This window comes from Phaenicophaeus curvirostris, chromosome 17 (genome assembly GCF_032191515.1).
Source record: "Phaenicophaeus curvirostris isolate KB17595 chromosome 17, BPBGC_Pcur_1.0, whole genome shotgun sequence".
In the NCBI taxonomy this organism is placed as follows: Eukaryota; Metazoa; Chordata; class Aves; order Cuculiformes; family Cuculidae; genus Phaenicophaeus; species Phaenicophaeus curvirostris.
Genome location: NC_091408.1, coordinates 8,037,405 through 8,064,989, shown reverse-complemented (window position 1 = coordinate 8,064,989; position 27,585 = coordinate 8,037,405). Strand labels below are relative to the sequence as shown.

The window sequence follows — 27,585 nt, the reverse complement described above, 5'->3', positions numbered from 1 at the left end:
GTCTATTTTCCAGCTGCTTTAAGCCATTAGGCATGGATTTGTCGCAGAGATAGGAGAAGAATATTGTTCTTGGCGAGGGGCAGTCGCACCACTGTGTGTGTGTGTGAGGTTGTCTTTGTACATTCAGTGTGTAAGTGGAAGAGTCTGGTCCCTCTGTTTTGCTGTGGGCTGTGAATACTGGTGTGGTTTTAAGTGGATCAGCTTAACTTTAAAGGGCTCAGAAGTAAGGGGATGATAGTCATGTGAGTAGTTACATGTCCGTATAAAATATAGATGCATCCATGTACTTGATAGGAAAATGAATCAGTTTCCTACTATGCCCTAGTTCTGTGTATAGCAAGGCAGAATGTGATTAGTTGGGACAAAGAAGTCAACTTAATCTTCAGCAATGCAGAAACATGGGGGCAGGGAATCTTGACTTGCGTAGATCAGTGCAAAATACTCTCTCCAGTTCTCTCGGATGATTGTTGACATTTATCATAGGATTGGTGGAGGAACAATCAGTGATCATGCTGGAACCCCTTTTTTAGAAAGTAGTTTGAAGAAGGATTTATTTCATGTACCTATGAAAGGGAAGTTTATTCTCATGCTGCTTCTATTTCAGTATTGCTGGCATTTCCATTTTTGGTCAGCGCTGGAGATTGGTCTCTCTTAGTCATCTTTACCTCTCAAAAATCTTCTTTCTCTTTGGTCTTTAATTTTTTTAATTGCGGTTTTCTGTGGTCTCTTGTCAGTGAAACAGCCTTCAGTTGATAGAATAAAATTTTTCCTTGTCTAATAACAAAACAACAACTTCTGTGCAGGACAGAGAGATGAAGAAGCTGTCATGCATTTAGTTGCTTTACTAATGCTGCTCTTGGTAAGAAAAAATCCTCACTATGTCTCTTGCTGGTGTTGAAACGAGCAAGAGGCTTGTGGCTAGTGAGTCTGTCCTGCTGCCAGGTCATAGCTAGAAAGGTAGGCTGCCTACCTTCTCACGGTGGAAGGAGATAAGAAAGCCTTAAGCAGATAGCAGATTCTCTGAGGCTTTTCCATCTGCTGGTTATACTATATTCCATTTCTAAAACTGTTAGTTTTCTGTCTAGTTTTAACTATTTCCTTTCTTTCTCTGGGCCTCTGTCATGACATTGTGAAACTCTTGAGCCACATTCTTCTGCCAATGCGACAGAAACAAAAGCAGAGTTTTGGAGCCCTAAAGCCATCAGCAATCTCCATCAAATTACCACCCACATCAGCTCCTGACGTGGACTGGGGGACCAGTTCCCACATTCAGTTCTGGAACGTTTTCCTCCTTTCATTCCCAGAAGCTGCTTTAATTAGATCTTTAACAATGTGTTTCTTAGGCCCTTGTACTCTGTCTTTTGAAAACGTTGCTTGCCCACTATCTGTAGGTACTTGGGTAATCTCTAAGTTCTAGTAGAAAGCTCATCAGACTGAAAGCTTCATTTTAAAGCTTTCTACCTATTATAGTTATAAATAGTGCCAAGATCTACATGACCAGAAACTATTAAACGCTTCATTGTCATTTCCCTCTGCCCTGCTATGTGAGTTTACGTTGTGCTTTCTGCAGCGCTTTGTGTAAAGTCGGTTGCTGATGATAACTTATACTTTTTGGCTTATAAAGAGCTCGATGTTGCTTCCAAGTCTGCTCCCACTCTCTGTTGCAGAGAACCCTTGCAGAAATGAAAACTTCTTAAAAAGAAACATCCACCATTTTGAAAGTGTTTTCTCTGTAATTACATTTTTAACAAGCCAGATGAACCACATTGACAGAAAATCCTGTTTTAAAAAAAAAAAAAGGAAACAAACTGCCTCACAATGGCTGGCAGGTAAAGCCAGTGAGTCTTTCTAACTTGTCTTTGTATCTCAATATCCTCACCTTTTATTTGGCATCCCCAGCATCTGGGGGAAATTTGCTGGGGCTTTATTTCTCCTTACTGGTGCAGGCTTTTCAGACTTGAGGTATCTTGGTTTATAAGGGTTGATTTGCATTTGATGAATGCTCTTTGCATTTATGCTCTGGGGAGATGTGCTGCTTACTTACTGAATGGGAAGTTGCTGGAGTTCACGAAGAACACTCTCCCCGAGGACTGAAATCTCTCAAGTTTGCATTCTGATATCCTATTTAAGAGCCTTTAGGACAGGAATGTCTCAATAAGACTGCACTAAATATAGATACGATTGCAGTGTCTCTTTAGGGTCCCCTTCTTGATTGCCGGAATCCTCCTTTTGCTGTTAGCCAGGGCATTCTGTATCTCGTGGGCAGAATTTCTGCTCCTAATGCTTTTAATGAATTCAGAATTGATACTAATATTTCTGTTCTTCATTTCATCATCCTTATGAGTGTCTCAAATTTTATAACTGGCGCTTTGCCTGGTTGGGTCTATATTCAGATCTGTTTATGCTGCTTGGATAGGATTTCCAATGTTTAAAAGATGCTATTTATTTCTCCCTTAAATTTCATGTCTATTCTTGCATAACCATGCAAATCTGACTCCTCCCTTTATTGGTTATAGGGTCCACATGCTTTCCTCTTTCCATTACTTTTTAAAAGGCAGATAATTAACTTAGAAGTGCAAGCTCCTACAGACTTTCCTCTCTGGCTGTATTCAAACACATTTTTACATATGCAAATGGATGGGATCGTGGTGCTATTTAGCAATCTTATTACTGACTATGGTTATCTACATGGCAAAGAGGAGATGCTGTGGTGTTGGTCCTGCTGGCAGCTGAGTCCATATAATGCCTTCCTGCTGCTGATAAAGGGGGTGTCTTTACTTTCACTCATCCTTACCCTTTTCTGCTCCCTCACCTGGCTCTTTGTACATCCCTCTTCCTTCCTGCTGCTGCTGTGCTCATCTCTCTTTTCCAACCCCAAAGAAAGTAGTCAGGTTTTTTGGCTGGGTGTATATTCTGTTGAACTGGGTCACAGAGGGTCTTGTGAGAGCCAGAGCTAACACCGCGAAGTGGCAGCAGCACGTGTCTGCAAGGGGGAATGAAACCTCTCCATTTTTGGCAGTGGTGAACTGTTAATTCGCCTTTCTGCAGCTTATGAAACTGTATCCATCACTCCAGTGCTCCCTGTCCAGTGGACTCCTGTGCTCCATTCCCACCTAAACCCTGATGTAACATGTTTTCCTTCCCTAGATGAGCTGCAGTCAGCAGTTGCCCACTCATGATCTCCAAGTGGTAGATACTTTGTAGCAGTTATTGGGTATCCTCTTGGATGGTTAAGCTTACACGCTTGTCCTTTCCACCTGAGGGCTCTGGAGTGCAAGCAAACAAAGCTTTGCTATTGCCCTAAGATCTGGAAGCCACTGCTGTGTTCATGCTGTTCTGATTTGCCACTGCTTATGGCACTAAGCTACAGCCTAGAAACTGCTCAGAAGACTTATCTGTTACTGGATTAGTGTGTGTTGTAACCTCAAGACAGTTTTCAGCTCAGACCCAACTGCCTGCAGTTATGCAAATCTCAACCAGATACAGTCCACCCAGGGCTTAAAAAATGCCCTTGTCTGTGCTTATTTTAGGGAGCACGTAGAGAGTTGCTTGGTAGTAGCTGGGTGACACCCACCTCTGCACTTGGCAGTTTTTCTTCAAGTCCTGTAGTCCAGGGCTGAGCAGGGGCTGGCACATAAATGATGGCAGTTTCCCACTCTGCTCTGTTGTCCTTGTAGCTTCTTTTCTTCTCTGCCTGCCTGTTTTCCAGAAAGGTGAGAGAAAAAAATTGCCTGGTCTGGGTTTCTGGAGAGCGCTCTTTTGTGCTAGAAAGAAGAAAGCTCATGTGCTGGAGGAGACACATGACTGACTGTCCTGTACCAGATTTGTTAGGTGTTTGTAAAATGGCAGCGTGCCGTGTTTCGACCTAGCACTTGTTAAGTCGTAGCAGCAAGCTGAGGTAGCAGGAAGGGTCTGGTTCCTCAGATAGCTGGCTTGGCTGAGCCCCTCTTCCTGTAGGAATACAAGGGAGCTGGTATTTTGCTCAGAGGCCTTGGCCCTGGGAAATTGTCCCTGAGGGGTCAGTTCAGCGGTGGCTTGTTTGGTTTTCATGAATATTTTTTGTTGTTGTTTTGGCAGAGGGGAGCAGATCTTTTTGGACTTTTCTGAACTCTGATCCTAGTTTCTAGACGCTCTCTGAGGGAAGCCAGCAGCAAATCAAAATTCTTACAATATGCATGGGGAGGGTTACCTTGCTACTTTGTGCACATAAGGGTAAATGGAGGACTAAGAAGGTCAGTGCCTTGGCTACTAATGCTTTTATTTTTATTTTTATTTTTTTTCTATCTAGGATGTTAGCTGAAATTCACACCAGGTCTGTACTGAGATGGTTTTAACTGCTGGTGTAAAATGTTTACACTCACTCCAAACTATTCTTTCCACCAAACTCAGCTAGGATGCCATTTTACTCTTGGGTTTGAACAGAGCAAAAGTCCAAGACTTTTGTCTGAGCCAGGGTGCCTCCCTCCCAGAGTTATGTCAGTGCTGGCCACTTGCTGATGCCTTTGTCTGGGACTTCCTGGAAGTGCCTGAAGATATTTGCTGTCAGGCAGAGATCTGAAATAGATCTTGTCCAAGAAAAGCTGCTCTAGGAGAGGACTGTCGGAGGCTGTACTTACCTTCCTGGAAGACCAAAGCTGTTTCCAGTTTGGCGTTTGACACACGCACACAGATTTAGACTCTCTAATTTGTGCAGATTGTTGTGCCTCGTAATCCTTCCTCAGGTTAACTATAACTGCCATAGGAACACCAGTCTGTTTGCTCACAAAGGGAGAGGATTCTGACAAGAGTCAGTAGCAGGTGGAGCTCATAGCAAGCTGCAGATTCAGACTGAGAAATTCCAGCTTGCATATTTTTAGTACAGGCCTGACAGTCAGACTTCTTTCTATTCTGATATAACATGGACTTGCTATATTACATTGGGCTGTTTAGGGCTGCGTATCAGTTCTCTGTTTCTGAAAGGCAGATGAGTTTTCATGCTGTCAGCGTTAGGGTGAGGACCTTGATTTGTGAGCTCATTGGAATTTGGGTACAGTGGCTGCAGACCTTCCTGCCTGTAGTTGCTGCAGCCTGTTGCATCTATATAAAACAGAATAAATGAAGGTTTAGGTTTAGGGTGTGGAACTATCAACTGCTGTGAGTGAAAAATGTGCCTGAAGATGGCTTCCAGTTCTGCTTTTAGTGCTGTAACTTGTGCGTGGGACAGTCCTTTGAGGACAGCATGACTTAAATCATGATGGGCTGAATCACCAGAGGTTATGAGCTGGAGTTCTGAGTAAAGGCTAGTTAAATCTGTGTGGAGTATTTTACATACCACAAACTTTTCTTGTGCAACTTCCAACTTCTCCATTCAGACAACCAGAACCTGGCTTAGTGCTCTTAAACCCTGCACAACTGATGAGATGAGCTCTGCCTATGGCTTCTGCATGCGGTCTGTCACAGGATGTGCTGGAGCTGTGACTTGCAAATCCTTCACAGACTTTACCTGACCCTTCTGAAGATTGTCCATAGAGCAGTGGAAGAACTTTTTGACTAAGCTTATCCATCTTTGGTAATTGTTTCCTGTTGTTTGGGACTCAGTTTGAGAATACAGTGAATCCAGATAGAAAGGAACCACGCAAGGGATTATTATCTCTTTTAGCTTCACACAGCTGTGGGTTGTCTGTCTGTGAGTCGCTATACAGAGGCATTCAAGGCTTGTGCGAACTGTGAAACTGAAAACATGTATTTGTTTAGTAAGCTGGAACTTGAATTCAGTTTAAGGCACCAGTTCTCAGCATAGGGTGTTTTTTTTCCTGGCATGAGCTGTCTGCTGCTCAGGCCCATACACAGAGGGAAGTAAATGTGGCTCTTTGCCCTTCAAGTGTGGGGAAAGCCACGCTATAAAAAAGAGGATGCTGTGTACGACAGGAAATAACCGTTCCCTCCCACCCTCCCCAGCATTGCTGGATATGAGACATGAACGGGAGGACACACCTTTGGGAGGGAGCAAGCTCTGAAACTAGAGAAGTCACAGTGCTGCTAGAAGTTCGAGTGCTCCTCTTGGAGGCAATATGTGAAGAACACAGCAGCCAGCTTAAACTGGATTTGTAAGGCCTTGCTTTGCTCAATGCTGTCCTTAGATTTCCAGTGCCAGTAAGAGTTTGTTCTTCCTGGTGTTTCTGTTAACAGCTTCAAAATGCAACAGCCGCTGCAATGGAGTGGACAGTGTAGGTCAATTTGAAAAGTTTTAAAAGGCTACGCTTGATTTAGCCACTTTTCAGCTTAGAACCAAACAAACCACATTCAAACTGTATCTTCTTTGGAAATTGGTCTGACAACCTTACTGTTTATTTTTCTGGAGCATCAGGTATATCCCTTCTGAAAGGAGATGGTCCTTAAATTGCAACTCAGTTCCAGCATGAGGATGCTGAGCAAATCTAACACATTGAGGAGTATTTCTCTCTGACCGTGTAAGCAGTTATATATCCTGTGACACCTGACTTCCCTTATCTTGGGCATCTAATGAATTGCCCTGAGGTGGTGAAAAGAGAATGTAAGTTTTTCTAAAGAAGCTGAAGGAAGGCAGAATGACTATGTGCTTCTTTTTTGTAGGTGCTGGTTCATTTCTCTCAGCTGGTTTGTGCTGCAGTTTGATGTGGTGTTCAAGAGCTCAGTGGAAAAATTCTGGTCCTACAGGAAAATCTTTTGTGATTCCTTCACACAGCTTGGATCACAGGCCAGAGAGTGCTCTGGATTTGTGTTATTTCAGACGGGGAAACTGGGCTGACTCAGATCTTTGAGGCAGTTGCAGTGTCTCAGCGTGCGTGTTGTGTTGATGATACCATGCCCTGTGGGTCTGGTTAAGATTAGGTTACCTTCCTGCCAACTCGTCAATGTGAACAGAGCCAGTACTTGAAGGATTTCCCAGCCTATTACATCAAAAGATGCCAGGAGGTGGACCTGAGGTGCTTGCTCAAGGAATGGAGCTGTGATTCCCAGGGACTGCTGGTGTCAGGCTGCAGACTGCTCAGCTGGTTTCCTACGGAGTGCCTCTCTCTGTGCCCTTGAAAGCCTTGCTGCTGGATTACAGGGGCACTAGCTGACCCCTCCTGATGCTGGCACTCTGGCACCCTCACCATGCTGACCAATGCGCCATCTCCGTGGTTCAGTGAAATGCTTATGTCTCTTTGAAAGGAGGTGGTGTGGCCAGTTCCAGGAAGGATCTTACAGTGTCCTTTGTGGTTTCTCAGCACATGTAGAAACAGCTCTCTTCCCCCTCAGAGGCACCTGGTGGAAGATCTAATGGTTTCTATTGGGTTTTTGTAGCATACAGAGTTGGCTCATCTTTAAAATGTTATGGTCGGGAGTGGTCTGTGTTAAAAGGGAGCCCCTGGGCTCAGTGGCAGGGGTGGGATGGCACCAGGAGGTACAGAAGGTCAGCAGCCCTGCTGGTTGAGATGTGTCATAATTCTGTGGCTGCAAAGCCAAAACAAAATGTCAGTGTGGAAGCAGCCAGTGGTGGTGGGGGATGTCTCCAGAACTTAAAAGCATTTCTGTTAGTGCTGTCTCCTGGTTGCTCCCTTTTTGAGCTGCAGTTTTTCTTGTCTGCATCTGAGATGCAGATTAATTATGGGAGATAGACAGGAGGATAGGTGATTTCTTTCAACTAATGGCAAAGTGGAGCTAGATTTTACCATTTGTGGTAACTCCTGGCCCAAGTTTTGTAGGTGAAAGTAAGGTATTTCCTATCTAAAGCAGAAGTTTTATTCACTGATTTTAGACAAGGGATAATTTCTGGCATTGTTCTCTTTAAAAAATTTTCTAAAAGCTGCTGAAGATATAGAGCTCTGCTTCCAAGAAATGTAATGAGTTTATCTTAAAAAACCCAAACCGACAATTTAGCAAACTTTTGTGGGATTAGGAAGTTGAACTGGTTCAGAAAGCGTCTGGCAATCAGCAGGATGTGTTCCAGGAACGGCATGGGTGTTACATGCTGGAGGAAGCGGGGGTTGCTGGGCCCTTCCATTACACTGTTGGGTGGTGGCAGCTCTGCTGAAACTGCAGCACTGGAAGGATTTGCATTTCATCCTCAAATGTACAGTGAGCAGTTACACATAAACAGTTACTGCAATAGGTTTAAACAGACTGTGTTTGCACACTCTTTTACAACGCCGTGCCTGGGGTGGTAGTAGGGCGTGTTAGTTGTGACTAGTTCGTTGGCCACAAGCTCTGGAGTAAAGTCTGCAGCTTGGGTCTCGGTGGTTGGAACAGGAAGCCACAGTCGTTGCAGCAGCTGATTGTTCAGACCACATCTCACAGCCTAGTGCCTTCGTTTTGTTTAGACATTTTCTGCTAGTGGTCAGAGGTGGGTGCATGGGCTGCTATACTGGGGAAAGCCCATGGGTTTGGCCCTCCGTCTTGGAGTTAGAGCACAGACAGGATTCACGGTGGCTGCCATCACGCAGTTTTGGAAGCTGCTCTGTCTGTCACAGGGTGAATTTGTCTCTGCAGCCTCACGGAGCTGGGGGTAACTACTGCTGGGTGGTTGCCTTTGCTGGTAACGTTTTCTGAAGCACCCACGCAGCTTTGTAAGTCAGTGCCACAAATGTATGATCTCGCTTACTCTTAAGGGGCAGTGCTGGTTTGAAAGAACAGGGAAGCCACAAGGACTTTCATGCACACTGTTTTCTGTTGGAATTCACCATACCACGTATTGATACTCTTCTGGACGTTGTTTTTATTACACAGTGACACAAGGCATGACTTGCACCAATATTTTGGGAAAGCCTAAGGCTTTGAATAAACATTGGTTGCTGCAATACATGAAAAAATAGCCGAGTGATTTGTCTGACCATGTCATCTGAACATCCTCTGGGCAGGTCTAGGCAATGTGAAGTAAAAATACCAGTGGCTGCTCTGTACTGGTACTCCAGCAGTTGTTAGGTTTGGGGAATGACTTCTCTTTAGCACTGTGAATTTTTGTGTCTTAAATAACAATCCTGGTTCATGAGAGAGCAGGGACCTGTTAATGTCCTGGATTCTAACCACCTTCTGGACATATTGGTTACATTTTGGAAAACTTCTGAATTTCTCTTTCTCAAAATGTTTTAGAAAGTAAGCCAAGCTATTTTATGTGTTTTCTGTATATGGGAACCAGAGAACTTCAGGATTCTAAGAGCATCTAATTGCACTTGAAAATTTTAAGTTGAATATAGTTTTGTGCTTCATTGCTTTTGAAGCCTCTCATCTTTTCACATTTTAAAACCATTGATTACGATGGAAAACCTTACAAACCTGTTATTGCGTATCTTTTACCTGAGAGCTGATGTCTGCATTCATGGTTTTTCTGTTTCTGATAATTCTCTTTCGCTGTGCTGAGAAAAGTCAAAGCTGTGGTCAAGAAGAGAATTCCTGTTGTTAGTGTTGCTCTTTGGGGCTCCCCACCCCTTCCAGGCTCAAGCTCAAGAACAGCAAGATGCCCTATAGCAAGGCCCCAGCGGGTCTTTTTTTAATGCAGCTCTTCTAGAGCATTGCAAATGTTTCTTTTGAAAGGCTGTTTAATAGGATAAATATACCCCAGCTCCCCATTCCTCTGCATCTACTCACAAGACAAAACTGGCTTGCAGGTGTTGGCCCCGAGTGATCTCCCTGCGTGTGAGCTTCAGTTTTATTTACTTCTGGAGGCAGGGGGAAGAAAACTTATTTGAACCTAATGGCTTTGGTTTGGGGGATTTTGCAGAGGCTGCTCAGACGAGTCTGCAAGCTCAGGGTTCAGTTCTGGAGATGTAATTCTTTTAGGGGACAGCAAAAGCCAAGGATTTGAATCCAGTATCTTCCAGGTGCTAAGAAAAAAGGGCTGGAGAATGGCGTGTCACTCTGCAGATGAGGGGTCTGCAATTTGTCTTAAGTTGAGTGAGACATGATAATCATGTAAGGTCCGTGTCCTCGTTTAGACCAGCCCTTGTGGCTGTCTTGCTTTTTATTTCCATTTGCCGATCCTCTGGGAACCTTCTGCTGCCTAAGCCTGGAAAACCTGGAGCAGTTCTAGTTATTTGGGTATAGAGGGGTGTGGGGAACAACAGGGAAGGTGCAGACACCGGTTTGCTGCAGCTGCATTAGAGGAAATAACTGCAGTTAGCTTGAACATCTCGTTCCGATTCCCCTGTGTCGGGGCTGTCAGGGACACGTGGCAGCAGAGATGCTGGGGAGATGGGACTCTGACTGGGTGCTGAAGGCAGTTGCTCTGTGTGGTGGCTGGGTGAAGAATCCTGTCTCCAGTGTCACTCACTTTCCAGATGTCCCATGCAAGAAGCAGAGCTACAGGCAGCATGTGTTGTGATGGATGTGCAGATGTGACTTTCAGCTGTTGAAAATGAAAGGCTGATATCTAAGGTATTTGAAGTATCTTGCCTCAGTTATGCTTCCATTTCCTCCCCAGCAGTAGAGATGTAAAAGAAATTTGACCAGCATCCTTTTGATCTACTTACTCTATTGATACTGCTCTGATTTGCTGGGTCTGTGTGGCTTAATAGCTCATCCTCTGTTGTTCAGAGAGAGAAAGAGAGAGAGAGAGAAATGAACTTCGTATGGGAATGTGAGGTAGCTTTCCCTGTACTGGCACTAATGCTTTCATCTTTGGGCTGACTGAGTGTGCTGTGTCTCTAGCCCTCACACAGGCTGGAGTTATGCAGGACACTCAATAGCTGAAGACTTCTCCTTAACAGAGGAAAACAAATTTAGATTTCTCTAAATTGCCTCACTTTGAAAAAAATACATTTTAAAAAAACCTAGAATGCTTGTGAATAGCGGAAAATTATTTCCTGCTTGAGCAAAGATTAGCATTAAAGCTGCTTGATGACAGTTGGCAAATGTGATTTCGTTGCTGCCTTGTCACGTAGGATTTTCCAGAACTTGTTTGGTTTTGTCCCGCTTCACTGTGCCCCCTTAATCCAGGAGGATTTTTGAGATGCGCAGAAGGCACGGGAAGAGAGGAGTGAACAAAGAGAAGTCCCTTGATACGCACAAGAGGATGCATGTAAATGTTGTGGTTTTTTTTTTGCTTTTTAATAACTTCACTCTTTCTATTTAAGAGGGCTGAGTGCCGCTCAGATTTATAGAAAAAAGGAGGTTGATGTGTGCATCAGTACAAAGGGGTCCCCGTGTTATCCATTCTGGTTCGGTACCTCAGAACTGTGTTGTGATCCCTACTGTGGCGTTACTGCTCTTACCAGACAAACCTGGGATGTGGGAAGCTGAAGAATGTGCCCCTGCGGCTGCATGTGAGGCCGTTCCTGCCGGAGGAGACTGCAATTGCAGGGCAGCGAGTGCTGACATGCAGCGATGGTGAAGGTGCCTGCATTGAAGCCCCTGGAATGTGTGAGCTGTTCTTCAGCCTGACAGAGGTGTGGGCTGGGAGATAGCGCTGGAATGTACTCTCTTTAGTGCAGCTTGAACCAGTAAATGGGTCTTACCACAAGGTATTGTCCTGCATCTTCATCTGATTTTCTTGGTAAAAGGGATTTTTTCTGAGTGGTTCGAAGTATTGGACATCAGCTTGAGAGTTCTTTTCCCAACCTGTCTAAATGACAGCAGAACTTTGGCAGATGCTGGGAACTACCAGCAGTTAATAGTGATGCCATTGCTATTAAGAACCACTCGTACATATCTAATGTACATGCAGAGCTGTGTGTGGGAGTTGAAGACCAGAATCCCTTGGACCTCGTAATTAATAATGATTTTTGGCAAAAAGAGAAAGAGAGGCAAACTAATGCACCTGGACCTCCAGATGTTTTTGAGTGCTTTAAAGCAGGCAAGGTATCAAACATGACATCATTCTTTAACTGTCCCTCCTCCACAGGAAAATCTGTGCAGAAAAACCACTTGAATGCTAACACAGATGTCCTCCCATACTGGGGAGGATGTGGTTTGAGCAGCCCTCTGGCCCGAACATGATTTCAATTGAGTGTGTAATTTTTGGGTTGCCCACTGGAGGGAGGAGCACTCTGTCCTCCTGTGCCTCTGCCTCCTGTTTGCAAGAAGCTTTACCAGGTGGGTGCTTGGCCAAGTTACCTGAGGCTGTGAAGTGTGCAGGCACCTTGAGATGCACCGTGCTGCAGCGGACAGGGAGTTAGGGCTTTATCAGCGGTGTGACCGCACCAGCGTAGTGGTGACAAGCAGGAGTGTCTTGGTTGGTGGTTTTTTAGCATCCTCACTTTTTCGCACCCCACTGAGCAGCGCTCTGCTAACAGAGTGGAAAATACATGCGTCTATATGCACAGCCTGTGCCTGGGAGTAGGCTGAGCCCTACAGACTCTTTGGAAACTGGACTGTGTGATTCCATGCCACCCACGTGTCTATGAGCTGACGTTGTGCCTGTGGATTGTGCTAGTGGCTTCTTGTAGGACTGGGAGTGCGAGGAGGGGTGACCCTGTGGGGGAGTAACGGCTTGGAGATCTCCCATGACTCTGTCTGGTTTACTTCATTGCTACAAAATGGTTGAATCTATCCTCTAGAGAGAAGTGCATCTCTCATCTTTTAACCTGGGGAGATTCTGCCTCCCAGAGCTGTGACCGTGGCATTTTAGAGAGTCGTGTGTGGTTGATCCCAGGTTACTGGGTAATAGCATGCATGAAGATGCACATCTCCCTGGAGAGGTGAGCACACGTGGCGCCTGCAGAAAGTTTCTCTATGCCTAAAATAGGGACAGGTTCCTGGCTGTGTGGACAAGTGAGGTGAATTTACTGCCAAGTTAGTCATTGCTGTCGGGTTTCGGCTTTCTGTCCATGTAGGGATGTAGAGGTGCCCTCTGATGGCTGCTGGGTGAGTGGACTGGTCTGCGTCAGCCTTGGCTTCATCCAGTCAGCTGCGTCCTACGCCTGGGAGGGACTAGCTGCTTGATTTACACCTCCTGCAGCACTGTCCCTTAGGAGTCGCCTTGGGAAGGAACGCTTCATTACCCAGTAAATCGATCAGACCTTTAATATTTCTATTTAAGCATTTAATAGTTCTGTTTAAGGAGTGGTCACTGTAGTGAACTCAGTCCTGTAATGTGAGATGCGGCGCTGCACAAGGCACAGCATCCATGTTGCAGAGCAGTGCATCAGGTTACGGCAGTCTGGACCCTTTTGCAGAAGATAGTGTGACGCATCTTTTTCCCCGTTAATAAATCTCCCTTCTTTTCACACATCTCTTATCTCGCGCTGTCTTCTGGTAGTGTTAAAAAGTTGCACAAATCCTAAATTAATGCACCCTGCTTTGGGGCATCTTGGGCTGAGGTGCTGCCTGGGGTCTGTTGTTGGACCCTTCGAATGGGCACGACTCTTCAGTCCAGCAAAATTTCAGGAAACTGCAGTTGCCGATAGGATAGGATGGGAGTGGGGTCTGCAGAACAAGGAGGTGAGCCAGCTCAAGGAGCGGTCCTTGGCCGCCCAAAACCAGTGTGTGTGCCTGTCTGGCTCCTGCCTTGCTCCATTCCCTGTCCCACCGGGTGTGGGGGCCTTCATGCAGCAACTTTGCTATCAGTTTTAAAGTTGAGTGCAGTTTGAGTCATCCAGTGATTCCTCTCCAGCCTTTTCTCCTCCCTCAGCTTCCTGTTCCTTGCTCTGCCTTGTTTGCTCAAGTCAGGAAGGGGGAGGGTATGGGAGAAGTTAATCATTAAACTGTAATGTCTTCTCCTTAACTCCTTCGCAGCCCGGCGGCAGAGTGCTCCTGACTTTCCCAGACCCCTCTTGTGCAGGCTTGTAAGAATAAAGCAGTAAATCCAGCTGCGCTCCCACGCTCCCTTTGGTGCTGTTAGTAAAAGCCGTGGGTTTCTGCCCAGTGATTTGCTCAGCAGAGAGCGGAACCGAGGAGGAGAATTCTGCAGCGACATGGTTACATCTGCCTGTCCCGCAGCGAGTGCTGGGATGGAGGGTGGAAAAATGGTTTGGGTCCCCTCTGCAGGGTTTGAGCAGCCCAGCCAGCACCCTCATGGGGTTTTCACTTCCTGGTGGAGTTGGATTTGCCCTTGTCATTGGTGGGGAGAAAGAAAAACCACACCTTCCCGGGTAGCACTTCTGTGGAGCTTGTGTGCACAGCCCTCCAGTCATAGAACGTGCCTAGTGGAGGGAGTTGCAGCCCTTCAGCAGTCCCCTTGAGGTACGTGCCTTTTGCTCTGGAATCCACCAACTGTTCTTTTGCTTAAAAAGAAGATTAAGTTCATTTTTCCCCAGCTGCATCCCTTGGAGAATCTGCTTTCTGTCTTATTTGGCCCCTCTAGGAAGATGCCTGTGGCTTAAATTAGTTGCAGCATCTTTTTAGCTAAGAGAAAGGTGTGTGGAGTTCATGTAACAGGTATTTAATTTGCTAATGGCTGTATGCAGCTCTCTGAGGGCAGGACCGCTTATTGCTTTTTCTTTTTATGATGCTTTGGTTTGTGGAAGAGAGTGAATAGAAAAGCAGCACCTTCCTCATCTTGTAATGCAACAATGCTGTCCTCCATGTGACCCTTTAATATATTCTGTTGAAGGGTTGCTAAGTGGTGCAGTCTCTCCGCTCGGGCAGTAAGTGGCTTTGAGCTGGCAGGTGCCTGCCTGCTTCCCCATTAGGGCGAGCAGTTGCTCGATTGCTATTCTGGTGCCACCTGGTAACTTCAGCTCCTTGTGGCCCTGGAGGAGGACACCGCGGGGTGGATGCGCTCTGGATGAGCCCTCGCACCCCAAACCTGAGCGTCAAGTACCTGCTGGAGGAGAAAGAGAAATCCTGCTGACTGTGACTGCCTGAAGACAGTTGGGTCTGCGCAGAGAGGAGGGAGACTAGGGGGGGGTTGAGAGCCTCCTCTCTTAATTCTGTCCACATTGCATTACTGTTGTCTGGCAGAATTCCACATTTCCGAAGGGACCTGTCAGGTATGTCCTGATGCTTTTATAATGGAGAGCACTGATGTCCCTAGTGATCCAGCTCCTCTCTAATAGCCTTAAAGAGGTGTGCCCAGGAGCTGCTGCCCCCATGGAAAGCCGGGCGCCCGGCCAGCGAGGCTCCTTTAGCCTGAGTGCGGTGCAGAACTGGAGACCTGCTGTCACGTGCTGGGCTTCCCCTGCCAGGGACTGCAGCGGGCTCTGCAGGGTGGATTCCAGGACAGAAGGTCTGACAAGTCAGGATTTGCATGTGAGTTGCTGCAGGGGAGTGTGGGGTTGGGAATGGGCAGAGAATAGTTTGTAGGGAGAAAACTGGAAAGGTGGGAATGCCTTTTCATGCCCCGTCTCTGAGGGAGAGCGTTTTTCCTGCTTTGAGATTTCTGAGAGTTGGTGTGTGACGTGGGTTCCTCAGCCTGGCACGAGTGATGGTGTTTGTAGCTGGTGGAAGTTTTTCTTCTCTTCAGGAATTTGTGGGCAGTCTCCACCCAGCAAGTTGAAAATTGTTTCCAGGAGAAGAAATCACATTTACCTGGCAGCCTCTGGGAGCTGCTTAAATGTGTGTGTGACGTAGGGAGAGGGATTTTTGTTAGGAGAACTGATGCATGTACTCCTGCTGCGCCAATGGACTAATCTGAAAGTTTCATGCTTCTTTTGCTACCTTAGGCTCTGGAGAAAACCCCTCCTGAGATCTTGTTTCCTGCAGAAAGCAGTGCCTGCGGCCACACTAAATGACTCGGATGATGTGGAGCCTGTAATCAGCCTGTGTCAGTGTCCTGTTGCGAGTCGATCTCTGGGCTCTTCCGCAGTTTGCAGTGGGACTGTGGGTCCCTGTTGTTTCACAGTTTTCTAGTTAAGACAAAAATCTGAGACTAACACATTTTTTTTGGCTGCTTTCGCACCTCTTGGTGTTTTCTTTGTACTAGAAGTTTGATTAATCCTTTCAATCCTGGCCTACAGTGATGTTTTTCAGGGAATTTACTAGACCACTGTAGATGAGAAGTCTTCCCAAAGACCTTCTGATATTGATATCCTGAATGAGATGGCAGAGGAAAAGCCGTAGTCCAGGATTTTACCATTTTGGTTTTATTTTTTGCTTTCCTGCAGACGCCTTACTGGCAGACCTGGAATCCACCACCTCACATATCTCCAAACGACCAGTGTTTCTAACAGAGGAGACGCCTTACTCCTATCCAACTGGAAACCACACGTACCAGGAGATTGCTGTGCCACCTCCGGTTCCCCCGCCGCCTTCCAATGAGGCCCTGAATGGCACTGTGATCGACCCCTTAGACCAGTGGCAGCCCAGCGTATCCAGATACGCCCACCAGCAAGTAAGTGAAGGAAGAAGACGAGGGGAGGGAATAGTGAGAAGTGAGAATGAGTTTGATGATGAACAGAGTGGGGAAATGGGGGGGAGGTGGGGTTTTTTGATAGAACTAGTGGGAGCAAATGGCAAACATGAACTTGAAACTCATCGTTACTGTTCCGACAAAATGGCAGCGTGATGAGGTTAGTGTTAGTCATCTGTCTTGTAACCCGTGGAAGGCATATGGGGGGTTCCCAGCACAGGTCTGTGACTCACAGGCAAATGTGAAGCAAGCGAGGAAGAGTTGTTCCTGATGTAGCTCATCTGATAGAGGCTGGTTTGCTGTATAGCAGGGTTTGGTCTTTTGCGGGTGGGCTTCATTCTGTCCTATCCATGTGAGGAGTTGCAATGCAGTGGTGTACGTATTTGTTTCATATTTTCTGTTTCCAACGCAAATCTCCTTTTCCACAGCCTCAGTCCCAGTCTCCTATATACAGCTCTAGTGCCAAAAGTTCCAGTGCCTCCATTCCTAGAGACGGGCTCAGCTCTCCTTCTCCCCGTGCCAGTGAAGAGGAGCACGTCTACAGGTATCTTGTCCCCGTTAAGAGATAAGCCTGAGTCACAACTTGAGCTGCTGTGGCTCAAGCTGCCTTCTGTAGGTGGAAGCAAATGCTGCGCTTCCCAGATATGTTGTGCTGCCCTGTGCTGGTTTTGATTACCTCTTATTTAAGAGGCTGCTGTAACTTTCCTCCCATCTTCAAACATTGACCTGGCCCTTTGGTGTGCTCAGTGGCAGAAGAGGATAAGGATTCATCAGACAGAACAGGATCTGGTTTGTATTGTGAAGGATACGATCCAGAGTCAGGTGACAAATCCATCCCCTGGTTAAGCAGCCCAAAAATGCTTTAATGCTTTGGGTCATTTATCCTGCGAACTCCGTTACCTGGCCTAGCAGGGTCAGCAATGACTCTCATTTTCAAGTAAATTCAAACTAATTAAAACTTTGGTCTCAGTACCTAATGGACAGGTGACTGGTTTGTACTCAAAAAGGCTGCTGCTTTTACACCGAGAGGCTGGAGGAACAGCCTGTATGGCAGGACAGACCTTTTTGCTCGTGTGGGATGAGTGAGGAAGAGGCTGTCAGAGCTTCATCTCTGGCCCCTTACAGTGCACCCCGTCCTGGGTACCACTGCACCGTGGTGGCTGGAGTTTCTCTGCTGTTGTGTTTTGACCATGCCAGAATCCACTGAGCAGGAAAGCGCTTTCAAGCAGAACTAATTCTGGGTAGAGGCAGGCATATCCAGAGATGGCCCAGTGGAGTCAGTAATTCCAATTTTTTCAGATGGCTGCATGTAATTAGTACATAATGTAGGTAATCACAGCCACAAGTCCTGCTGTACAAGGGTCTAGCATGGCGTGATTCTGCTGTGAGTTGTACCTTATGTGCTTGGGTCAGGATGAAGTATGTCCTTCTCAGATTGTGTATGTGGAATTTGTTTTTCAGTCTGAAGAGAAAGATAATAACTGCCCTTATGGAATTTCATAATTGTCCCTTGTGTTATAGGCCTAAAGCCTGTTACATATTAACTTTCTCAGCATAATGTGGTAGGGTGCACAAGATACGAGTTCTCATTTTGGATTTGGAATGTATCTTTTTTATAAAATAAGAATCTCTAGAGCATTAAAGCAATTTCTCCATTTGTAAAACTAGGAGAAAATAATTTCCCTGCCATTGTCAATGGGAAGACTGTTACTGCAGTGTAATTGCTATAAAAATCACTGCATTGGTGCTCAGTTTTGCTTTGTAACAGTTTGCAGTTGTGTGTGGTAAATGGGATCACCCACACAGGATAAGCAATAATTACAGCCACTGTTTTATACACACTTGTGCGCAGGTGAACTTCTTTAAAGGCTTGTGTATTTATCAAAGTAGAAAATAGTTTCAAACTACTTCCTTCTGTATTGATTAGAGTTCCCCAAATTAAGGATTTGAGAACTTGTAAAGAGACCTTGAGTGCTGCAAGAGGCTGCCACATAACCTCTTGCCCTTTAGGTTTTTTTTGATAGCTTGAGGTTTGCACTTTGCTTCATTCTCCATTCTGTGCTGGCCTGGCATTCCCTTGCTCCAGGGGGAGGTTTTTGCTGCTTGGTGTGATGTCAGCAGAAACAAGTGATTTTCCTGTGTGCAAGCCAATGGTTCCGCTGCTGTTCTGTGTGGCTTGGATCCGCAGGCCGTTAACTCTTTGCTACAGGGCTGTGCAGCATATGATGCTACAACCTCAGGCCCTGTCCATCGGTGCTATTTCTTTGTAACCAACCACTGAAGGTGAGGCTCAGCAGCGGCTGCATTGTATTAATTTCCCAAAGCACGTGTTGTCTTTCCCCCAGAGCTAAAAGCACCAGCTTGAAAAGAACACAGTATGTTTGTAAATTTTGTGAACCTAATGCAAGTTTCTCTCAATCCTTCTGCTGTATCCCAATGTAGAAGTTTCACGCTTCCCTTTTGTCTTCAGTTTCCCAAACAAGCAGAAGTCTGCAGAGCCGTCTCCCACAATGACCAGCTCCTCTCTGGGCAGCAACCTCTCAGAACTGGACAGACTCCTTCTGGAACTGAATGCTGTTCAGCATAACCCCGCCAGTGGCTTCCCAGCAGGTAAGGAATAGGAGGACATTTGGTGTGATCAAAGATTCCTTTAGTATGGATGGGATCCCTTGAGGTCTGTGGTGATGTGCCCTGATCAAAGCAGGGCCAACTTCAACGTTGGCTTTAGCTAAATTTTCGAAGTTTAAACAGGTTACTTGGGCCCTTGTGCTGTTAAGTTCAAATACGGGTGTTCCACAAGGTTTCAGGGCAGTTTGTTCCTCTTGTCTGTGATTAGCATGTACGTATGGACCTAGAGGTTTGAATGACTCTTTTTGCTTCCCCTTTATTAAGATGAAGCCAGCAGAAGCCCATCGGTGCCTAGCGTGACCGGACCTCACTATGTTGTCCCAGAGGGAAGCAGCTCAGTGGGAGGGAAGGCTGCACCCCCTACAAAAGAAAAGCCAAAGCGGAATGGTGCACGTGGGATCGAAGATGTGCGTCCCAGTGTGGAGAGCCTGCTGGATGAGCTGGAGAGCTCTGTGCCAAGCCCAGTGTGAGTAGTGTTTTGATAGATGCAGACTTGGGGAGAGACAGACTCTTGTGGGAATAGCGTAGGGGCAGACGCTGCAGGAGCAGGCGGAGAGAAGATGGGCTTTAGCTATAGGGTCAGAAGTCAAGCAAGTGCATGAAGATGCTGGTGCTTTTTTATCCCGCATGAAAAAATGCCTAAGTCGAGTTATGACAGGTGGGTTGTTCAAGCTCAGATTTATAGCTGATCACAAGTACTCACTGTCTGACAAAATCAATGTTTGGTCATCGTCCATCCCTTAATAGCCTGGGGGAGTGGGTGCACCCGCGTCAGACCTGGCAGAGCGGCAGGGGCTGCTGCTGTGGTGGAAGCTGCCCAGGGTGGGCAGTGTGGACAGAACTCTGCTTGGGGGAGCAGGAGCAGTGGGACTTCTAGTCTGAGTGCTCGCCCAGGCTTAAATGCTCTCTTTGTTTATTTCTTTGCCTTGTCAGCCCTGCAATCACTGTGAGCCAAGGCGAGGTGAGCAGCCCCCAGCGAGTCACTGCCAGTCAGCAGCAGACCCGCATATCTGCTTCTTCAGCTACACGAGAACTGGATGAGCTGATGGCATCTCTCTCTGACTTTAAGGTACCCTATCACAACAACTTAATGCTTCATCTTTTCCCTCTCCACTCTTGTCTGTTAGCCACATCTGCTGACCTTGTTTGGTCTCCGGAATGCCCTCTTTACCTCCCAGAATCCCTGTGGTGATTTTTGTGCTTTCCAAGTGCTGCTGTAGGTGTTCTCACCTGCTATAAATTCTCATCACTGGCAGGGTAAGGCAGATAGATCTAGGGTCTGGTTTTCCTTCAGTTCTGCAGTTTGTCTGTTTGCCAGGCATGATGAGCTCAGTACAGGGTGAGTTATTTTGCTATGCTGCCACTTAATGAGAAGTAGGCGAGCATGGGACACCCATCTGCTTGCTGACAGAGACCAGGCTCTTCTGTTCTGTGGGATGACCCTCCTCTTTGGAGTGTATTTTTACCCTGATGTGCTTTCCCCGAGGAAGGTCTTCCAGGCATGTGGTATGAGCACTGAAGTCGTTGCATCAGACAGCTGGAGACTTCAAAGGTTTCTGTCTTAAATCAGTATCTCTTACTCACCTTAAAATGGAATTAGAGTCTGAGCTTCTTGTGGGGACAGAGGATGGCAAATACTGTTCAGAGTCTTGTTTGGAAATCAGACTATTGTATTGGAATGCTGCTTTGGTCATAAGTTCACAAGTAGTGCATGAAAATCCCGTAACAGGATAAGCTCAGAAATAACTTGCCTATGGTCATCTTGATAGGTGAAGCAATTGGAATATGTACCTGGATAACTCGTTCTTTATCATTCTTGCACTAGGTGATTAACTGTGGAGCTTATTTTAATGAGACTTCATTTACCCATAATTGTAGCAAAATGAAAAAATATTTTCTCTTCTAACTTGTCTGCTTCCAGCTGGTTTGGTTACAGCCTCAAAAAGTTCTTCACTTGGATTTGTTCTGAGAGGTGGAGAAAGCAAATACCTCCTGTCTTCTCTTTGTTGTCATTGTTGGGTTTGCCTTTCTTACACACACAGGCAAGTGTTTTCCAGTCCTAAGAAAGTCCCCAACTGTCTGGTTTTTCCTCATACGGAAGATTCTGCTGATGCTTGATCTTTCTTGTATGTGCTGAACTCCATCTCCTCTTACCATGAGTTCAGGTGGGGCAGCCAGAGCTGAGGAATGTTTTGTGAGGAGAGGTAGACAGGACATTCGGTGACAGCTTTGCTCTTTGGTGTTGTCTCTGTGCCACCGTTCCTGTGAGTGCTTTTGATGTGTGGTGCTGTGGGTTTCGTGGAGGGCATTAAAATACCTCGAGTTCTGAGCAAGTGTGAATTCAGAACCTGGCAATGAACGTGTGCACTCCGTGAGACTTTGCTTGCCTTGCACTTGGTGGAATTGAATTCAGTCTGCCATTTCTGGCCTGTGAACTTCATTTAGTAGAATCTAGGGGTTACTCACTGTTTTCTCTAGACTGAACGTAGTGTGTATTTACTCAGCTGCAAATATTGACACCTTAGCATTCCCTTTTTTCCTCCGTATTAGATCCTAGGGTAGAGGGCAGGACATCCCCAGGTGTTGTTCAGTCTGGTTGAAAAGCAGCACTGTTGGGAAGCTGGAGGCAGTTCCCACCTGCGTTGCTGCCTCGCTCCTTCCCTGTGCTGTGGGAGCTGGGGCGCTATGGCCTCATGCTCATATCAGGGCTCAGAAAACAGGCTCAGGGTGTGGTTGCTGCCACTGGCCTTTGCTCCTAGGTCAGCTCTCAGCAACTGAGAGGCATCCTGCTCAGCAGAGGTTTTCCTTGCAAGATCTAAGGAGGGGACATTTTTAAATGTGGGTGTTCAAATGCTTTGCAGGTTTGTGTAAAAGCCTGGGAATCTCTGTGCAGCTCAAAAAAACCCTGCATGGCAGAGATGAGCTGCTTTCTGTAATACTGCCCACCTCCCTGGCTTGGTTCCTGGTTGAGCCTTGGTAGCAACCTGAAATGCAGCAAGATTTTATGTTTTGCACTTCTATAAACACAGCATTTGGATTTTTGCAAGGCATCGAGCTCCTCTATGCCCAGGTGTTCTTCCCTGAAGCACAAAGAAAATGGTTTCTATGTCATTTTCCTTTTGTCAATATTGTCACTGACTTTTTTAACTGTTACTTTCCTTTTTCTTGTCCTCAGGCTGCCTCGTTTTCCCTTTAATCCTTGTTTGGTTTTACCTTCTCTGTTTGTGCCAACTAGTGGTGCTACTGTAAAAACGGGTTTCTAGTCCATACCAGTGGCAAAGGTGAAAGATAAGCTTCCAGTGCCAGACCTGTAGTGGTTGCAACAGACAGGACAGAAGAACGAAGTATAATGTGTAACTAATTGGAGTTGGTGGAGTAGGTGCCACTAGAAGTTGCAGTAGATGGGGGTGGGAGGAGTAGAGGCATGAATGTTTCATTTCCCTCATACCCTAGAGTAAAAGGTTCTGTTACAGACTGATACGTTACCCCTTTATCATCTTTTCCTTGCTTTAATGAGTTGCTCGCCGTTTTTGCTTACAGAATCCATTTGATTTTGATTATCTAGCTCATCATTCAGTGGACACTGAGATTATTAATGCACTTGTTATTTCAGTCTCTGCCATTTCAGTGTAATGTGATGCCTGCTTACTGCACAGCTAGGTGCTTGTATTTAACTGTTCTGCTACTGTTGAGTGTTTAACCATTGCTCTTATTTTGGAACTGGTGTGTTTTTAACACACTGGAAGTACTTGGTTTTGTGTGAAATGGTAGCCTTGCCTTGCAAATTACTGTCTTCGTTTTAGGAAGTCTAGAAACCAAGTGTGAACCACAAGACAAGACCAGGTTACTTTTACAGCTGCCTCCAGCTTCAGCAAAACACAGGGGAGGGCAACACTGGGAAAATCCCTCATTTTAACTGCTGAATGTACCTATCAGTCCTTTTCATCTCTGCTGTGACTGTGGGTCTTGCTGTGCTGTTCAAGGAGAGGAGCGATCTGTCATGAACTGTGGTCCTCTTTTGCTCTTTCTTTCTTTCTTCCTGGTGTCTCTCTGCAGTGTTACGATTGTAACTTTGCAGCTGTGTTTGTGCGCACCAGCTCCCGACCCCTCAGGATGGCAGCAGCTTAGGTCAGCTGGAAGTATATGTTTCTGCCTTCTCCTGGCAGATTTTGCGTGTTCTGGTTAATTTTATCCTTTTATTGAGGATAAATATCTTGGAAAGAGAAGTAGAGACTGAGATACCATACAGGGGCTTAAGAATTGATGTGCCCTGCTGCCGTAGAGCATGAGCGTCTGGCTTCTTGGGGCTCCTTTGGCAAACGTGACGAAGAATCACAGCAGGGCTTGATAGCTCTTGGATTTGGAAATCCTTTGTGGAAAGGTTTTTAAAATGGGGAAGGCTCAGCATTGGTCTCGGGTTGACCTGCTGTGTGAACTCGCCCAAGCTCCTGTGTGGATTTTCTCCTTTTAGGAAACAGGAATAATGCCAGTTTGTCTCCCAGCATTCAGCCAGGAACCACTGACAGCGGGGAAAGGAGGGCCCATGATCTCTTATTTTCAAAAGACCCCATTAGAAAGGAAAATAGAAAACTCTGCATTAGTCACTCTTGTTAGGATGTGTTTTGGATCAAAATTAATGCTGTTTTTATTACAAAGTAAATGTGGAGCCTCTGGCCTCAAGGGAAGAGGCTGATCTGGTCACCTAAGCGATGCTTTACAAGAGCATGGAGTGACTGATAGACTTATATGGGTTCTGTATGTGTCACATCTGGGGTGAGAATAGTGATGTGAACAGAACAAAGCCTGTCATCTGTTCTTGCTGTGAATGCCCCGAAGCTTTGTTATCATTGCCATGAACTCAGCCAGCGGGAGCATTTTATTAGTGTACCAAGAAGAAAATGTCATGCTCCGTTCTGTTCATTGATTGCTTTTTTCAGCTTTGAGATGTAAAATCTGCATGCCGGACTGTGAGTAACTTAATGTGATTTTTACTCACAGTCAACATTCCGGGGTTTGTAGCTGGCTTCCCAGTGGCTGCTGCGTGCCCCATCGCAGCTGCAGGTGAGCACAGGAGCTCTAGTCCTACGTGGCTGTAGAACTTCAATCTCCTGTAATTTCATGTGAAGAGCAGCACAATGTCATACTGGTTCTGCTCTGTGATAACTCAGTTTCCTTCCCTGTTCTTGGAAGTAAAGCTTTGAATCAACACAGCTCTGATTTGGAGGTCATGACTGCTATAAAGCTTAATTCTTTGCTTTTTTTTTCCTTCTCCTTATCTCTGTCTTTATCTTTTTCTCTCCTTATTCCTTCTGTCTCCTTTTTACAGACTAGTTCCACTATGTCTCTGATTTCTGAACCCTCCCTAGAAACAGTTCCCAGTTCAGCAAATGCAGACTCCAGCAACACTTCTCACAGTTTAACAGGACCATCCCGTTCCACACACCCTTCTGCAAGTCACAGGGGCAACTCAGCAGCACCGATATCTGCCCCCTCGGCAGTCAGGGAGGGAGGCACTAACGCTGCACTTCTCCCTGCTCCAGGGCATTCTGCTACTCCTCCACGTGTGCCCTGTTTGCCAGAAACAGCCCCTGTGCCCCCACCACGAGTCTTTTCTGGTTCTGCTACTCGTGGGGAGCAGATGACCTCTGCAAGCTTGGTTCAGCTGGGCAGAAAACCTGACTCTTCTAGAAACGTTTTCCAGGCTGTGCCAGCTTCCAGTGTGGAGCTTTTGTGTAGATCAGGTCATGTGGAGGCACAGGGCTTGGAAAATGATTTGGCAAAAGAGACTGAGAAGAAGGAGCAGAAAACTGACCTCAGAATCTCAAGTGTACCAATTTCAAACACTCTAAATGGTCAAGGGAAGGGGCAGACACCTAAAGAGCTGGCTCAGCAGGGAGCATTGAGGGACAGTTCAGCCCTTCCTTCCCAGGGCAGAGATGTGGAAACAGCTTTAGATGAGCTGTGGGCCCTGGAGCTGCCAGCACATGTGCCAGAGATACATGCAAAGAGTGACAGCATTTTGAATCCTGTGTATGAGCCTTCGGTTGTGGCCCTGGATAGGAGGGATGTTCTCCCAGACACTAAAAACCAGTCAGGCCTTGTAGTGGAACAAGGACAGGAGTTAAAAGCTGACGTGCTGCGTGAAACCAAGGTCAGTGGCTGTCTTGATCTGGTCAAGAAGAGGCAAGGCAGAGAGAGAACTCCTAGGAAGATTCCTGGAGGAGACCAGGAAAATGAGTCGTTAAGAAACTCTGCAGTCACTCCAACTCCACAATCTCCTGAAAACATTTGGAAAGCTGAATGGGATCTGCCACGTGTCTCCACACCACCCATCGAGCGGATTTCTGCATCAGGCCAGGCACGCACTGAGTGAATGCAGGAGAGGACAAGTCCTCACTAGGAGTGTTCTGACAGCACACGAATGATTCGTGTGTGGTGTGAGCGTGCCTGGACTCACCTGCGCTAACAGCATGCAGAGCTAGGCAGTGTTACTGACAGCTGCATGTCATGGAGGTTTGGAATCTTCTGCTTCACCTTGTGGTTTCTTCTGCGTGTCCATCAGCAGCACAGAATGTGGCAGCTTGTAGGGAATTCCCTATGAAATGGAATTCTGCTCCTGAACTGGAGTAAGGCTCAGTCCCTGTGAAATGGAATTCTATTCCCGGACTGGAGTAAGGCTCAGTCCATAGAGGCCTCTGAAACGTTAAAGGGCTGTTTCAGGCCACTGGAGGGTGTTCCTGACTTGGGATGGCAGCTCCTCTGCTCCGTAAGTCTTTCTAGGTGTCAGCAGGAGCTGTTGGTGTTGTAGCGCTGGAGTATGCTTTGTGCACCAGACACCAGAGAGGCTGCTCTGTGTCCTTGTGTTGCTGAGGTTTCTCTAATGCTCAGTGGAGTGGTCATGCTGCACCTCCTGTCTTGGCTTCCTGCTGGTTAATCTTTCCCTTCCTTTTCTAGATAGTTATTTTTGGCTGCTGTGATTATCCTGATGGGGTTTTTCCTTGCACTGAGTCACTGTTCTGGGCTGTGCCAAGAGGAATTTTGGCATTGTGGAACAAATGTCATCACTCTTCCTGCTCACAGTTGTCACTAATGGTTTGCATTTGTGCTGTTGCATCTTGGGCTTGCTCTGACATTGCTCTTCTCCGCTGATACCATTACCTTTGTCATTTAGATTAAATCTTTAATCAAGAGGACAAAAGAGACTTCGAATGTGCATCCAATGTATCGTGACCTCTCTCCAAGGCGTAAGCTAGGTCCTGCCATATTTCACAAGACTGAGTCCCAAGATCGCTTGATTGAAGAGCTGCAGGGCAGATTGGGCCTTGCTGAACAGGAGCAGGAGGAATGGAAAGGCCAGGATGACTGGCTGACAGAGGGGGTCATTATCACCGCCAGGCCCCAGGGGGAAGAGCAGAACGGTGGACAGCAAGTAGAGAAGGTAGAAAGCAGGAACACGTGCTGGGAAATTTCAGTGTGTCCCTCTGTCCAGGTAGCATTGTGTAGAGATGCAGATGAAGTTTCTGAGTGACCCAAGCCACAGAAAATGAAGAACTAACTCTACTCCCCCTTATCTGAAAAGGGAACCAGCACTCAGGTCCTAGTTCCTTGATGTTTAAGAACTGGAGTGGGATCTGAGGGTGCTGTAGCTGTTTGGGCAGTCTGTTACTGTCACACATCAAATGTCCCTGTAGGGATTATTTGTAAAACCACACCTGTCCTAGAGGTGTGCATTGTTTTCCCCAAGACTGTTGCTGTGCAGGAAGTCCTGGGTGTAAGACGATGCTCTTCCTAGAGCTACTTGGGGAAGTGCGTTTTCCAGTTCCCTTTTTTCTTGCTGCTTTTTCCCTGGAGATAAGCATAGCAGTAACAGCCACCCGTCCTTTTACAGGAAGTGCTTGTTGGTGCCTCTTTGGGTTTATTCACCTTTCTTCTTCCTCCATGTCTTTCTAGGTGGTTTTTCCTCCCGAATCCCCACGCCCTCCAAGGAGGACGGTCTCTGTTCCAGCCTCTCCCCCACTCCAGCCTTCCAAAGAAGCTGCAAAGACAGTTGCTGCTAGCGCTGCTCCCTCTCTTCTCTCTGGTCCTACATCTCTCCTCTCACTCCCACCTCTGCCTTCCCATGTGCCATCTACTCCAGCTCCTAGTCCAGTCTCCTCCTCTTCCTTCAACTTGGCTCCCCAGCCTCTCCTACAGTGGGAAGCTTCTGATCATGATTATCATGAGCTTCCTGGTGTGGGCCCCCCTCCTTCGGAAGATCCCAGACGCCTGTGTTCTCCCCAGATCTTGAACCCTAGTGCCAGGACGGTTGTATCTGTTGGCTGTCAGACTGAAGATGACACTTTCTTCCCACAGATGCAGGCAGGCTTCTTTCTTGTGGTTTGTTTTTTTTAGCAGTGTTTTCCAGTCCCGCTGCTCCTCCCAACCCGGTAGTTGGGTAGATACAGTGTTCAGGTGAAAGCTGGTACTGAGCTGCTGAATAAGAGAGAGAGCTCATTGGCAGCAGCTAATCCCAGCTGTGCAGTGACCTGCTGGGGTGTGTGGTTCCTGCCTGTCCTGATCATTGCTTTGTGCAACAGGGACTGTTACTGTCCTCTGAGATGAAGAAGGTAACTCTAAAACACAGGCTACAGCTCTCCCTACCACAGTCTTACCACAGGGAGTAAAAGGTGGCAAAATCTCAATACTGGGAGGAGCAAGTTGGTAGTTCTTCCTGTGTTTGCCTGCTTAGACAAGGG

General features: G+C 46.6%; 1 protein-coding gene across 4 annotated transcripts in view; it reads left to right on the top strand.

The window, feature by feature from the left end:
* PXN (paxillin) overlaps positions 1-27,585 on the top strand; it is a 45,290-nt gene that overhangs the window by 8,331 nt on the left and 9,374 nt on the right. For 2 of the 4 annotated variants that reach the window (XM_069870792.1, XM_069870795.1), the window contains exons 1-9: positions 15,448-15,637; positions 15,978-16,204; positions 16,651-16,766; positions 18,693-18,832; positions 19,115-19,316; positions 19,784-19,919; positions 24,177-25,208; positions 26,022-26,288; positions 26,801-27,208. In XM_069870792.1, the coding sequence (XP_069726893.1) occupies positions 15,472-15,637; positions 15,978-16,204; positions 16,651-16,766; positions 18,693-18,832; positions 19,115-19,316; positions 19,784-19,919; positions 24,177-25,208; positions 26,022-26,288; positions 26,801-27,208 (2,694 nt within the window). In that variant the 5' untranslated portion in view covers positions 15,448-15,471. Of the gene's footprint in view, positions 1-15,447; positions 15,638-15,977; positions 16,205-16,650; positions 16,767-18,692; positions 18,833-19,114; positions 19,317-19,783; positions 19,920-24,176; positions 25,209-26,021; positions 26,289-26,800; positions 27,209-27,585 lie in introns of those variants that run through there. The other 2 variants (XM_069870793.1, XM_069870796.1) reach the window with 2 other exon arrangements.